Source organism: Heterodontus francisci, chromosome 43 (assembly GCF_036365525.1).
Source record: "Heterodontus francisci isolate sHetFra1 chromosome 43, sHetFra1.hap1, whole genome shotgun sequence".
In the NCBI taxonomy this organism is placed as follows: Eukaryota; Metazoa; Chordata; class Chondrichthyes; order Heterodontiformes; family Heterodontidae; genus Heterodontus; species Heterodontus francisci.
The window spans coordinates 27284148-27298072 of NC_090413.1; the positions used below are offsets into that span (position 1 = coordinate 27284148).

Consider the following 13925-nt stretch of genomic DNA (forward strand, 5'->3'; position numbering starts at 1 on the left):
CTTTCTGTGGTAGTGAATTCCACAGGTTCACCACTCTCTAGGTGAAGAAATTTCTCCTCATCTCAATCCTGAAAGGTTTACCCCGTATCCTTAGACTATGACCCCTGGTTCTGGACTCCCCCACCATCGGGAACATCCTTCCTGCATCTACCCTGTCAAGTCCTGTTAGCATTTTATAGGTTTCTATGAGCTCCCCCCTCACTCTTCTGAACTCCAGTGAATATAATCCTAACCGACTCAATCTCTCCTCATATGTCAGTCCCGCCATCCCAGGAATCAGTCTGGTAAACCTTCACTGCACTCCCTCCATAGCAAGAACATTCTTCTTCAGATAAGGAGACCAAAACTGTGCACAATATTCCAGGTGTGGCCTCACCAAGGCCCTGTATAATTGCAGCAAGACATCCCTGCTCCTGTACTCGAATCCTCTCGCTATGAAGGCCAACATTCCATTTGCCTTTTTTACCGCCTGTTGGACCTGCATGCTTACCTTCATCGACTGGTGTACGAGAACACCCAGGTCTCGCTGCATATTCCCCTCTCTCAGTTTATAGCCGTTCAGATAATAATCTGCCTTCCTGTTTTTGCTACCAAAGTGGATAACCTCACATTTGTCCACATTATACTGCATCTGCCATGCATTAGCCCGCTCACTCAACTTGTCCAAATCACCCTGAAGCCTCTCTGCATCCTCCTCACAACTCACCCTCTTATACTTTTTGCTTTTACATTTTTTGGGAGATAATAGATGACAGAGTAAGATGTTCTGACGACAGGATTATCCAAGGATTTATGCACTATTGTCATGGCACTACAATGAGGTGTTCAGTGTGGCACACAGGGATGCAGATGCACCCATCAGATTGTTTGAATTAGTTTGTTCGTCTATATATGGGAAAACAATTGGGATATGTTCAACCTAATGGCAGCTTATGGCATTCACCATCAATGTATGAAAAGGGAAGGAGACCTGCTCCAAGTCCTCTGCCATTTTAAAACTGGTCACTAAGTATGGATACTTAGGGTGCTAGTCCAGCTCAGGAATGTTAGTACTGGGGTTTGAAACACATTTTTCATTCCAGCACCCAGTGTCAACATCCAGCCCTCTGAGGTCAGGTACAACACAGTTAGATACAGAGTAAAGCTCCCTCTACACTGCTTCCACAAATACACCTCAGAGGAGTGCCCCCTATTGCACTAGTATAATACATTTTCATTTCCACCTCAGCAATACTGTGGTCTCTCACTGAGATTGCCAATTGTGGGCAGTTTTGTGGGATCACAGAACTTAATCGAGATTTGACAAACTCAGCTCATGTAGGACCCTCAAAAACAGCAGAGAGAGAAGATTATGTTCCCATTAGTGTTCGATGGATTTTAACCCTGGTCCCAGGTAGAAGCACAGGTTCTAACTCACTGAATAGTTCATTTGAATTTACTGTCAATCAATTTACATTCTACCCTACTTGCAATAATTTTAACTCCAGCCAAAGTAATCAGTGAATCAAATTCAGTGCAAATCAACAATTTCAGCCCAATCTGGAATATGTGAACATCAATAGTATCAGCCAAATGTGGAACAGACAGGATGGAGAACCGGGCAAACTTACTTTGTAACTTTGAATATTCGCAGTAACCTGAGTGCCCGTAAAACACTGATGCCAAAAGAGGTACCTGGCTTAACAGCAGCCCAGAACACTTCAAAAATACTGCCTATAATAACCTGCAACAAGACAGAGGAAAGGTTCACCCATCAATAGAGAGAAAGAAACTAGGTATACTGGAAATCACAAATCGAAACACAGAACATTGAGAATACACAGCAGCTCTGTCTGAATGCAAGACGGCTAACCAATTCTACAGGGGCCCTTCACCAGAAATGATTCTGATTCAGGGTTCTCATCAACAGTCATATGCAAAGTAATAACTCATCTTTCTTTTCAGATTTACTAATAGAAATGGAATAGAGCGGAAAAAGAGTGAGATCATCACTATCCAATGAACCCTACTGAAAGGGTACATGTGTGGACATTAACTTAAGACAGAATTATACTTTTCTGTAATGTCTCCACAAATGAAGCCTGCCAACACCGTAAACAAGTTTATGCAGGTTTACTCCATTGGTATTTCCTTTTGAATGCATTTACGTTTTGACTACAAATACCAACCAGACAAAATCTTCATGAACATATTTAAAATGTTGCCACACACCTACCAAAGCAATTTTTCACCTGTTCATCACATTCAAAGCGGCAGATTTTGTTCTCATCCCGAGGGTGGGTTTCGTGGCAGGGGGTGGGGGGTGCCGGAGAATTGGAGCAGAATCACCTGCCACGGGACCCAACACCGGGAATCCTGGTTCCGATTCTTCTGGGGGCGGGATAGGCTGACGACGCCCTTCCCATCCAGAGGCCAAATAAGGGCCCTTAACAGCGGAGGTGAAGGGCCTCCGCCTGGCAGGGAGGATGCGTTGTAAAATGAGGTGCCCTCCCTGTTGGCTTGGGGTGGTGGAGGTCCCTCCTTCATGTGCAGTTTGTGGCCCACGGAGGACCACCCTCCTCCAGGAACAACTGTATTCCTGGGACCTCCCCTCCCAGTAAGCTGAACGCCCACCCCCTCGCCGGGGCCTTCCAGACTGGCCCCAACGACCCCGCCTCATCTACCTCTTCTCTGGGGTTCCACCACTGGGCCTGGGTCCGAGGCCTCTGCACTACTGGCAGTGGCCACCGCACCCGGTGGCGCTGCCGGTACTGCTGAATTTCTAGCCCTGGATTGGCCGGCAGCTCTTGGGGGCGGGATCCCCATCTCTGTAAAGTCTTTAAAGGGGCAGGGATCCTGCCTCCTTATACTTTGACCCCAAAAGACCGGAGGATTGCTGTGGGGGGCTGAAAAACATGCAGAGGTGGGGTTTCGCTCGCCTTTTCGGCCTGGCGCTGGGAGCCCCGCCTCCTCCACAAAATCCAGCCCAAAGCCTACGGCAGAGAGAGAGATCTCACCATAACTGAGCTTCTCCACTCTTCAACATACTAACTAACCAGTTCGACAACTAACCCATTTTCATAAAATTAACCAATATGACATTTCCATCTGCCTCCCCTGAACATGATGGCACACTCCAGTATACAGCTTCCAGGCACCAGCAGGGCCTCCAAGCCTCATCCTCCATGAGCCCATACAGCAAGATTAGCTAAATTAGCACAGGGCAGACATGAATCCAGGTCTTTCCTGGTCTATGCCGTAGCTCCTCACTGTGCAGTGCATTTACCAATTAAGACATCATAGGGAGTCCCAAGAATAAAAGACTCAGAAAGAAATTGTTAAATGCCACTTACCGCACAATCAAAACAGTTGAAAGAAGAATGAAAGTAAGGCCTAGTCCCAAGCCCATACATTTTTATAAACATTTCTGACATAAAGAGTGCTAAGAAAATGAATTCTGCATAGTCTGAAAATGGAGAAAAAAAGACAATCAGTTAACTACAGGGCATAAATAATCTAACCAATGGCAGGAGAGCATAATTACAGCATGACAAGTTTAGATAAGCAATCCCCATTATAAATGGGGACACAGGAATTTGCATATATAGGTTGCCGAATTCTACATAAAAATACAAGTTGCTGGATTCCTTAATACATATAAACCGTGCTGTTATTATATAACATATACAAGGTCTATTCTACTATAACACATGGAATACACTGTTCTACTATAATAGATATAGGATATATTATTCTGCTATAATATACTGAGTTCCCCCCCCCCCCCCCCACAACGTGTGCAGGATGCACTATTCCTGCAGGACTTCCCTAGGCACTCTGTACAATTAGACCATAGTGAGTTTTCCTAGAGTCGGACAGCAGCCAGCCTCATTAAAATAACCTTCTTCTTAGTAACCAGCAAACCCCTCAAATAGGATGTCTAAACAAGAAGTCTAAAAACTCAACGACATTTTGTTAATGGCATAACACCTACTTTTAATGAATTATAATGTGTTAACAGCTATTTAAATAGGACTGTGAGGATGTAACTCCTTGGAATACGTGTGTGATGACATGTTAGACAAGATTCCACCACCCTCTCGCTCTGTATCTAAGTCATAACACAGGCTGACCTGTGTGCCACCCACTCCTTCATTCTAATGTACAACAGTGTATGAATGTCCTGCTGAGAAACTCACAGAGGAAGTCGGAGAGCCAGTCTGGCTGTTTGTAGTGTACAATTGCAACACACAAGGTGTTGAGTGCTACCAGACTAAGGACAGTCCAGTAAAAGGCCTGAGTTTTCACTACCCGTCGGACGAAGAAGCGAAACCGTCTTTCCTTCTTACGGAAAAATGAAGAACCCTCAAGTTTGGCACTTTTAATACTTGCTCTTGTAAAAGGAGATCCTGTTCCAGGAGAAAACAACACACAGCCAATTAATAAAAACATCAGCTTAGCATATAGATTAATATTTCTGATTTTGCCCACTCTCTGGTTTTCCCTTCTTCTCGCCTCCCCTTGTGCTGAAGTAGTTTGCTGAGGACCAGCAGCTATTCAATACCTGATTTAAGTGGACAATCATCACGTGCAAGCTATACAACTGCGGGGCCATCAAAATCAAGTCCAATTCTACCCCCTAACTAAATCCGCAACTTGCGCAGATTCTTGCAGCAATCCAGAGCAGTAATCCTAGATGATTTCCTGCCCCCTCCTTAGCCCAGGTGCACTGAAGCCAACAGGAACACCCTGACTGAGGTCAGTAAATTCAGCAAAGACCAGGTGTGGAACCTTGGCTCTTCTTCAACTCAGAATCACACCAGATGATGTATTTAATGCACCAAGTCACTGAGAAAGCCCAAACCATGATGGCTGAGTAAGAAAAATGCTTCATTTAAATGAAGATTTACATAGTTCAAGAACATTAGTTACTGCCTCTCTATTTCACTTTGCACAATAATGGATATGAGATGGGCAATTTAGTCAAGCCCTTTTGCAAAACTTAAAATTGATCAGGAAGGGACCAGATAATTAGAACAGTGTGTCTGTAGTTTAACCAGCCACCTCCAGTACCTCATCTGTCCTGCACATGTGAACCTAAACAACAACACAGTAGGGTAGCACAGTGGTCAGCACCGCAGCCTCACAGCTCCAGGGACCCGCGTTCAATTCTGGGTACTGCCTGTGTGGAGTTTGCAAGTTCTCGCTGTGACCGCGTGGGTTTTTGCCGGGTGCTCCAGTTTCCTCCCACCGCCAAAGACTTGCAGGTGATAGGTAAATTGGCCATTGTAAATCGCCCCTAGTGTAGGTAGGTGGTAGGGAATATGGGATTACTGTAGGGTTAGTATAAATGGGTGGTCTGCACAGACTCGGTGGGCCGAAGGGCCTGTTTCAGTGCTGTATCTCTAAATAAAAATAAACAAACAGTCACTGGAGAAGGAATTGTGGTTGAAGATGGTTCAGACTCCCTTACTGTGTTATGACTGAGATCAGCCCGATTTGATACAAACCTGGAATGAATCCGTAACTTTATTGCTCTGTCCAGTCAATTCCACACTGCATTTTCCAATGGAGCCATTGGGGAATTTCAAAACACCTTTTACTGTGTTTGTCACACTTCCTGACATTTAGAGCAGCACTTTGTAAAACACTCACCAACAGAGGAGATGTCCGCCAGGTGATCTTCACCCTCCTCAGGATTCAGTAAATCGGTTTTACTCTTTTTTATTGTTCCTCTCCTCATAGCTGGATAAAACAGACAGGAAAAGACAGATGAAGAGAGAGAAAATGCATTAGATGGAGTGGAGAGGCTCAATTCTTCCAAAGCGAAACCTGACTCTTTGAAGAAGGAAATCAGCTTTTTAAAATAATGAGTTTCAAATTTTCTCTATGGGGTCCTCCTGGAAAGGTTAACACACTACCAAGGACACTTGTAAATACTGATATACTTCTGGGGAACCTAGAGAAGTATTAGCAAATACTGACGCACTCCCAGGGACTCCCTGAAATTATCGACACATTCCCAGGCACTCCCTGCAAATACTGACACACTCCCAGGGACTCCCTGAAATTGCTGAGGCACTCCGAGGGAGTCCCAAGTACCTGGAAATTGTGACATATTATTGGGACCCCTGTAAATACTAACACATTCCCATAAATGCCCAGTTCTAACTTTCCTGACCAATTTTGAGTTCTGTAAAAGGGATTCACTAACTTGTGCATTTCACTCAATCAGGTCGATATAATGGTTGATGGGAGAGACTGCATCTAACTATGCTATATTTGATCTGGGAATGTTTCATACAAGCAATGGGAGCTGAGAATAATGATCCTCTTTAAAACTTTAACTATTATCCAAATAGTTCCCAGTATGCTCGTTTTACTAAGTGAAGAGAATATGTCTTTTAAAAAGAGCCTTACCATCAAAGGGTGATTTCTCCTCAGTGTCAGTCTCCTCCTCTGCCAGTATCACCTCCTCTGCATGAAATGAATAGTCAAATAATAGGAAAAAAATGGGAATATGATGAAAGGTTATGCAATTTAATTAACACTGCAAAATATTTCCTAAAACATATTGTCATGCTAGGCCCCCAACTGTCAAGAATGAAGAACATTAATTTTGTCATGAACACTGATTTTGAAATGTTACTGGATGAAGAAAGGACTTGTTAAACAGATCAGCCGTGGCTGGAAAAGACATTTGCATATCAACAGACAGTGTTTGGAAGGACAAAGCAGCCATTTCCTGACACATTCAACCCACAATGGACTTTTTATTCAGACGTTGAAGGTGGGGGAGCTCGCATTCCAGGTTGACTGCTAAGATGGCCAAATACACAAACCGAAATGGTCAAACCAACTAGTCACATGACTAAGCGGCTGTGCAATTTGAGTTTTTTTGAATTTGCAAACAGTTTGGGCAGAAAATTGTTTTCTCCTGAACTGAGAAGATCTCGCCTGTCTGCTCCCATCTCTTTCTCACAAGCCTCTGAATCCACTGAAGACACATGAACACCAAGAGAGAAAAGTCTCCTACAGCGATCAAGGTTTAAGAACTGGGCCCCAACAAAAAGCAAGATCTACCTACAATCAAGGACTCTACAGTGAGCTTGAAGAACCGTAACACCAACTCTTCAGATATTGCCTCAAACTTTTCCACTTTATTTTTTCTTCTGCTCTTTGCTGTCTCTATTTGCATGCGTGTATCGTGTATGCATGCTAGTGTGGGCATGTCATGTATCCGTAGGCGTTAACCGAATTAGAGTTTAAGTTTAATAAATTTCAACTTTTCTTCTTTAAACCTAAGAAAGCCTGTTTGTGCTGGTTTCTTTGCCTTATAATTGGAAAGCGGTGAACAAGGATTCACCAAGAGGGAGCTAAAAACACAGTGTGCTTAAAAATTAAACCCTGTTACAGTAAGACCAGGTGAAGGCTGAAAGGGAACCCTAGACCTCTTTCTCACCTGGTCATAGCAATATATATTCCTTATGTGTACATAAAACAGATTTCCTGAGAAGAGTAAATTAAAGATTGATTTAAGTTCTGGGATGTTTGACATGGAGAATTGCTGTTAATTATGCGATATCTTCAATGGTTCTTTTCCTTGGGCTAATTGCTGTATCCATAGAGATATTAATCAGCTGTCAGTTCACTAATTCCTTCCAGCTTCTGTCGTAGGTGGAACCACCAACAAAATATTGGTAGACATCAGAGATGGACTACAAGTATGCCCTGCCTACTCACATACACCTAATCTCCAAATGCATAAGCTAACTGTCGTATCTAATTCAGTGATTCTTATTGTTGTGTGATTGCCTTTAAGAGTGATGCCCTTTAAGATCTTAGTATGCTAATGAGCTATGTGCCAGGATGCAGTCATGTGGCTACTTGCCAGATTCACTCTGCTAGTGTAACACCAAGAGGTAGGTCCTGTAAATAGATAGCTCCGCACTGTATAATAGTTTAGCTGTTTAATAAACCTGTTTGAGATCTTCAATCAACTGAACTCCACGCATCTCATTTATGCTGCATCAGACAACATAAAAAAGCTTCTCATTACATGGTGGCAGTTGTGCTGAGAAGACAGGATCCAAGATTGAAGACCACAGGAAAACAGCTTTAAAAACTACCTACATCTAAAAGAGAGAAAGTTAAAAGAAACACCGGCCCAAACAGTGTAAAGAAGAAAAAAAGCTCACCTCCAGCTGAAGACAGAGCTGAACAACAGGCTGCAAATCAATCACTGTGAGTGGATGAGACAGTGTGCTATCGGTACATGAACCCCAGCTGAAGAAAAAGCTTTGAGGTGTTTGCAAAGTTGATTTTTTTTAAAAGGCTCAGTAAAAGAAAAAAAGTAGGGAAAATCCAATCCCTATCTCAGGCTGATCAATTGTTTTCAAGGGCTCCCCCATGCTGACCAGGTCCACACCATTACAGGAGGCGTCCGATAGCAAGAAGCGCGGGAATCCGTTCATGCAGCTTGCAATTAGAGCTATAAGAAGAAACCCATTAAATCACTCCAGTGTGAAGAGCTTTCATTCACTCAGCCTGAGCTTAAAAAATGCATAAAACCACTCAAGCATGAGGAATTGCCTCTTGACCGGCTGTACAAACAAACTCCAGCAAATAAAGCACTTGAAATGCCTCTTGCACAACTGTATAAACAGACAGACAAGCACTGCTAAACACCTGCTGCTGTCAATCAAAGCAGCCAGTCTATAAAACAGAGAATTTTTTATTGGGAAAGCAGTATGGAGTCACAGAACCACATCTTAAAGCAAAAAAAAGGAACATGGATACCAATTTTCCCAGCATGAACTGGAAAACCTCGGACATCCTATCTGAGTTCAAACTGTTCCATCAAAGAATGCAATTATGCTTTACAGACCAAGTAATTGAAGAACTAGAAAAACAGGCTATAAAAATAATGATAGCATTTGGAAATGAGGGATTGCACAGAATCAATACCTCTGGATTATCTGAACAGGATCAGAAAGATCCCGCAAAGATATGGAAAGTGCTGGAAGATTAGCTCCGATTGAGAGTGAATTTTCGAATTCACCGGCTGGAATTGATGGCCTACTGGCAACAGCCACAGGAATTAATAGACCAGTTTGTCAGCAGATGCCATACTAAGGGCAACAAATGTGATTTCTCAGAAACTGCAATGTCAGAGTAACTAATGGACTTGGTGATTGTATCAACACCCATTGAAGCATTTCAGAAGGATCTCTTGGGGAAAAGGAAAGGAAACAGCATTGACGCACTACTGGAAGATGGCAGGAAATGTGAAGCCATTGTCGCTGGACAGCAGCACCTGCAAGCACTAGGTGTAGCCAACAGTATCGACACCATAACCAGATCGAAAAGGGCAAGCAAGTGGTGTGGTAAGTGTGGTTCGTCCCACTCACGGAGAAGTTGTCCTGCATTTTGTGACCTGTGCAAGGCATGCGGTGTAAAAGGACACTGGGCCCGCCTATGCAGGAATTCTGACTCCAAAGATGCAGCCAGAAGTCACGGTAGAACACAAGCAAACCGAAAACAGGGCAACAGCAGCAAGGAAAGCGCCAGAGACCTGCATAAACGCAAGCCGATATACAAAGTCCATGGCGAAACAGACTTGAGCCATGACTCCGAGACAAGTAAGTCTCAGTCAGAAGACGAGCAAACATTTCACATTGTGAACCTGACACATCATGTTGATGTAGTCCAGCAACTGGAAACTTTCACCACTATTCACATCAAGTGCCCAAAGAAAGCTGGCAAGCATACACTCAAGGTCAAGACTGACACCAGCATTAGTTCAAATATCCTACCAGTCCAAATCCTCAAAGCTCTGTACCCGAGCGATTGGAGATCAATGATATAACTGACGACTGCCAAGTTACCTGTTTACAATGGGTCACCGATCCCTCGCAATGGCACATCAAAAATGCAATGCAGCTATGGCAAGTTGGCATGGAAACCACAAACGTTCTCCCTAGTAGACACGTGCAGACCAGCAGTGGCAGGACTGCCAGCGTGTAAGGACCTCAACATCATAACCATCCACAAGAGCATCGCCAAGAGGAAATCTCCAAGGACTGGAACCTGGTCTGACCAGCATCAAACAGAGCAGTCTGGAAACCCAGCAACAGAACAACTATGCCGCGCCTTCACTCCTGCTCTCTAGAGAACTGCCAGCACCACAACGAACCAGATCTGGAAGAGTTATCAATCTACTGAATCGATACATGGACTCCTAAGTTTCTACATTTGTAAATTTCTCAATCTCTATTCATGTCTAAATAATTTTGATATTATCTAATTTTATGTATTTTTACTATTAGCATATAAGACATCTTTGGAAAAAAGAGGGATGTTGTGTGATTGCCTTTAAGAGTGATGTACCTTTAAGATCTTAGTATGCTAATGAGCTATGTGCCAGGATGCAGTAATGTAACTACTTGCCAGATTCACTCTGCTACCATAAGTCTAAGAGGTAGGTCCTGTAAATAGACAGCTCTGCATTAAATAATAGTTTAGCTGTTTAAAACACCTGTTTGAGATCTTCAATCAACTGAACACGCATCGCATTTATGTTGCGGCAGACAACATAAAAAGCTTTTCATTACACTTACAACACTGTAAGCTGGGCTTTTCTCAGGCTCTGCCCAAGCAAAAAGAACTCAGCCTCTTCTGCCCTGCAGGCTAATTTTCACTATTTTTACTGTTTTGCTGTGTCTCTTCTCTTTTACTGCTGTCTCACTATCCACCGACTCTTCTTTCTCTCTCTCCTTCACTTTCATGTGGGGGAGAAAGGAAAGCGGGAAATTGAAAAGAGCAGGGTGGGGAACAGGAAGTTGACAATCTGTCTATTACTAAATGTTGGTCAGGACTGTCCCAACTGTCCTGGGCAGACGTTAGACCAGTGGCCAGTACCCTGTGTGAATTACTGCAAGGTCTTCCCTGTAAGGTCCTCCAGCAATGACACTTAGCAAGACTGAAATTTAACTTGTTCCACAGACTTTATTCAGCCATCTTCACTTTCCAGATAAAGTCCTTCAACATGTGCTATCTGGCCCTTTAACTCCCAGGTCAGATGACCTCCTAACTATTAAAGAATGCACCTTATAGTATCTAATATGTGTGTACTGTATTGTATCTAATATATGAGTATCGTATTGTATCTAATATGCAAGTCCACATAACAATCAGTTAGGATCGAGACATCCTTCCCTTATCAGATGAAAACATGTCCATGATTTTTCTGGCATTCAACAAATGAATACATGCACTTTAGGTAAAATCCTTATATTTCTTGGGTGGTCTTCTCTGACGTTTGGCACTCCCTGCCATCTCAGAAACTCTGGTTGTTGTCCCTAGACTTGATGGTACCCGTTTCCTTTCCGGAGCCTTCATCTGTGCCTCTGGACTGTATGCTATCAGCCTGGTGTCAGAAACGCTTGAGTCTCTAGTCCCTGGTCCAGCTGGTAGCAATGTGCTGCGTATTGGTTCAGGTGGGTTGTGTTGTCTAACAACTTGACATCCATGACAGGATTTGACAAATTTTTCTGCATCCTTCTCCATTCCAGGCCACCAAACTTAGTTCTCAGGTTCTGCTTCATACTGACAATTCCTAAATGACTTTCATGAGCCAATGCCACCATTCTATTCCTTAGCTGCCTTGCCACTACAAGTCTGTTGCCTCTGAGCACACATTTCCCCATTGTGTACAGTTCATCTCTCACAGCAACGTAGGACTTGTGTGTACACTTCTCCCACTCTCCTGTCTGGATAGTCTGCCTGATGTCTTCTCGTTCTGGATATCTGTCTGACTCTCTCTCTATCTCCCTAATTGTCATTGCTCTGGGGGTCGAATGTACCATTACAAATCGCACAAACTATTCCGCTTCCTCCTCTAGCGTAGACCCTTCCAGCTCCAGTAGTCTTGATAGTGAATCCACAATGTTCGTCTTCCCCACAATGTGACTAACCTTGTACTTGTATTGCTGAAGTCTAAATACCCAACTCTCAATTGCAACACATGGTTTTGACCTTGGAGGGTATATTGTCCTCAGTGGTTTATGGTCTGTCAGCAACTCAAATTCAATGCCAAACAAGTATGCATGAAATCTTTAACATGCCCAGATCAGTCCCAAGGCTTCTTTCTCTGTCTAAGAATATTACCTTTCCACACGGCTTGTGTATGCGATGACTCTTGGTGTCTGCACGTGCACTGCTCCTAGTCCCACCAAAGTCCCATTGGTGTGCGCTATGACCTTCGTTGGATCATAATATCCAAGAGTGTGAGCACTCATCAAACTTTCCTTCAGTGCTCTGAATGCATCCTTCTGCTTTGGGCCTAATACAAATCATTCATTCTTCCTCAGTAACCTCATCAATGGATCAGCCTTTGAATAAAAGTTTGGTATGAATTTTGCACAATAGTTTGCACTAGACCAAGAAAACCCCTCATACCTCACTGGTTCTCTTGCCTCTGCCACTACCTTAACTTTCTCTCTTGCTGGATTTATGCCTTTGCTTGTCAACTTGTGACACATAAATACCAGCTCTAACACCCTGAATAGGCGTTTGTCTGCAGTCACTATTAGACCTGCTGCTTGTAACCTTGCCGACACTAGTCTCAACCTCTCACCATGTTCCTCATGACAGGCACCATGAATGATGATGTCATCTAGAATATTGGCCTCTCCTGGGACACTTTGAATTACTTTATGGATCCCGTACTGGTAAATCTCAGGTTCTGCAGTTATACCAAATAACAGCCTTTTATATTAGTACATTCCACAGTGTGTGACAAACGCTGTCACCTTCCTAGAATCTGGGTGCAACTCTAGCTAGTAGTACTCCCACTTTAAGTCCAACTTAGAAAACACGTTACTGGGTCAACATCTCCTGGAGTTTTATCATCGACAGTTGGTACAGGATGGTGTTCTCTAACCACTGCCTCATTCACCAGTCTCATGTTGATGTATAGTCTTACGTCTCCATTTGGTTTGTCCACTACTACTACTGGACTCACCCAAGGTGTTGGTCCTTCTATTGGCTCAACAATATCTTGATCAAGAGCTCTTGGATCTTGGCTTCAACCTTGCTCCTCAATCCAAAAGGTGTTCTTCATCCAGGCTGAGCTACTGGCTTGACGTTGTCATCAATGGTCAGCTTGACCTAACAATCACAAAGCTTTCCTATCCCTTGGAAAACAGGTTTGAACGCCTCCTTCAGTTCAGCATATACCTTCACTAAGTGCACCTTCAATCCAACATACAACACCCCTAAGGCTTGAGCTGTCTCTCTGCTCATGAGTGCTCCCCCTTTCTCTTCAATGACCTCAAACTTTGCATCTACCATTTCCTCACCTACTTGCACTAAAGCCTTGAAACATCCCATAATTCAAAGTGGTATCTTGGATGTGTATGGGGACAACTTGACACATTTCCATAATGTGCACTCAATTCTCTTCTTCTTCAATTCTTCCCACAATTTCCTACCAATCATATTGCTATCACTTGCAGCATCCACGATGATGTCCACCTTCATCCCACCAATCAGCAAGAATCCTTCCCAAAATGTCTCAAATTTCCACATTTGAAGCACTCTTTCTCTGTCTGACTTAGGCAATTCCTACCTTGCCCTCTGGAGGATCTAAGCTTGTTCACTTGGATTGAGTTTGATCCAGGACATCCTGAAGCTGAGGCATCTGCATCCAATTTCATCAGCTGGAATTGAGCTTCCACAGCTTCAAATGAAGCTGCCACCCTCAATGTTTCCGCCAAGGTTAACACAACGTTTTCGAGCAACTTGTGCTTCAAGTAGTTCGACTGGCAACTTTGTACAACTTGACCCCGGAGCTGAATATCCAAATCCATTCCACAATTACATCCCTTAGATGTTTGGCGCAATTTAGTGACAAACTGCACAACAGTTTCCCCATTTGTCTGCTT

At 43.4% G+C, this 13925-nt stretch overlaps 1 protein-coding gene across 1 annotated transcript in view; it reads right to left on the reverse strand.

Annotated features, from left to right (window-relative positions):
- The window catches only part of LOC137355764 (voltage-dependent P/Q-type calcium channel subunit alpha-1A-like), a 644715-nt gene that overhangs the window by 241862 nt on the left and 388928 nt on the right, over positions 1-13925 (reverse strand). Inside the window, exons 11-15 of the mRNA XM_068021264.1 lie at positions 6400-6456; positions 5635-5724; positions 4179-4388; positions 3333-3445; positions 1611-1723 (exon numbers count right to left, since the gene is read on the reverse strand). Coding sequence (XP_067877365.1) covers positions 1611-1723; positions 3333-3445; positions 4179-4388; positions 5635-5724; positions 6400-6456 — 583 coding nt within the window. The remainder of the gene's footprint in view (positions 1-1610; positions 1724-3332; positions 3446-4178; positions 4389-5634; positions 5725-6399; positions 6457-13925) is intronic.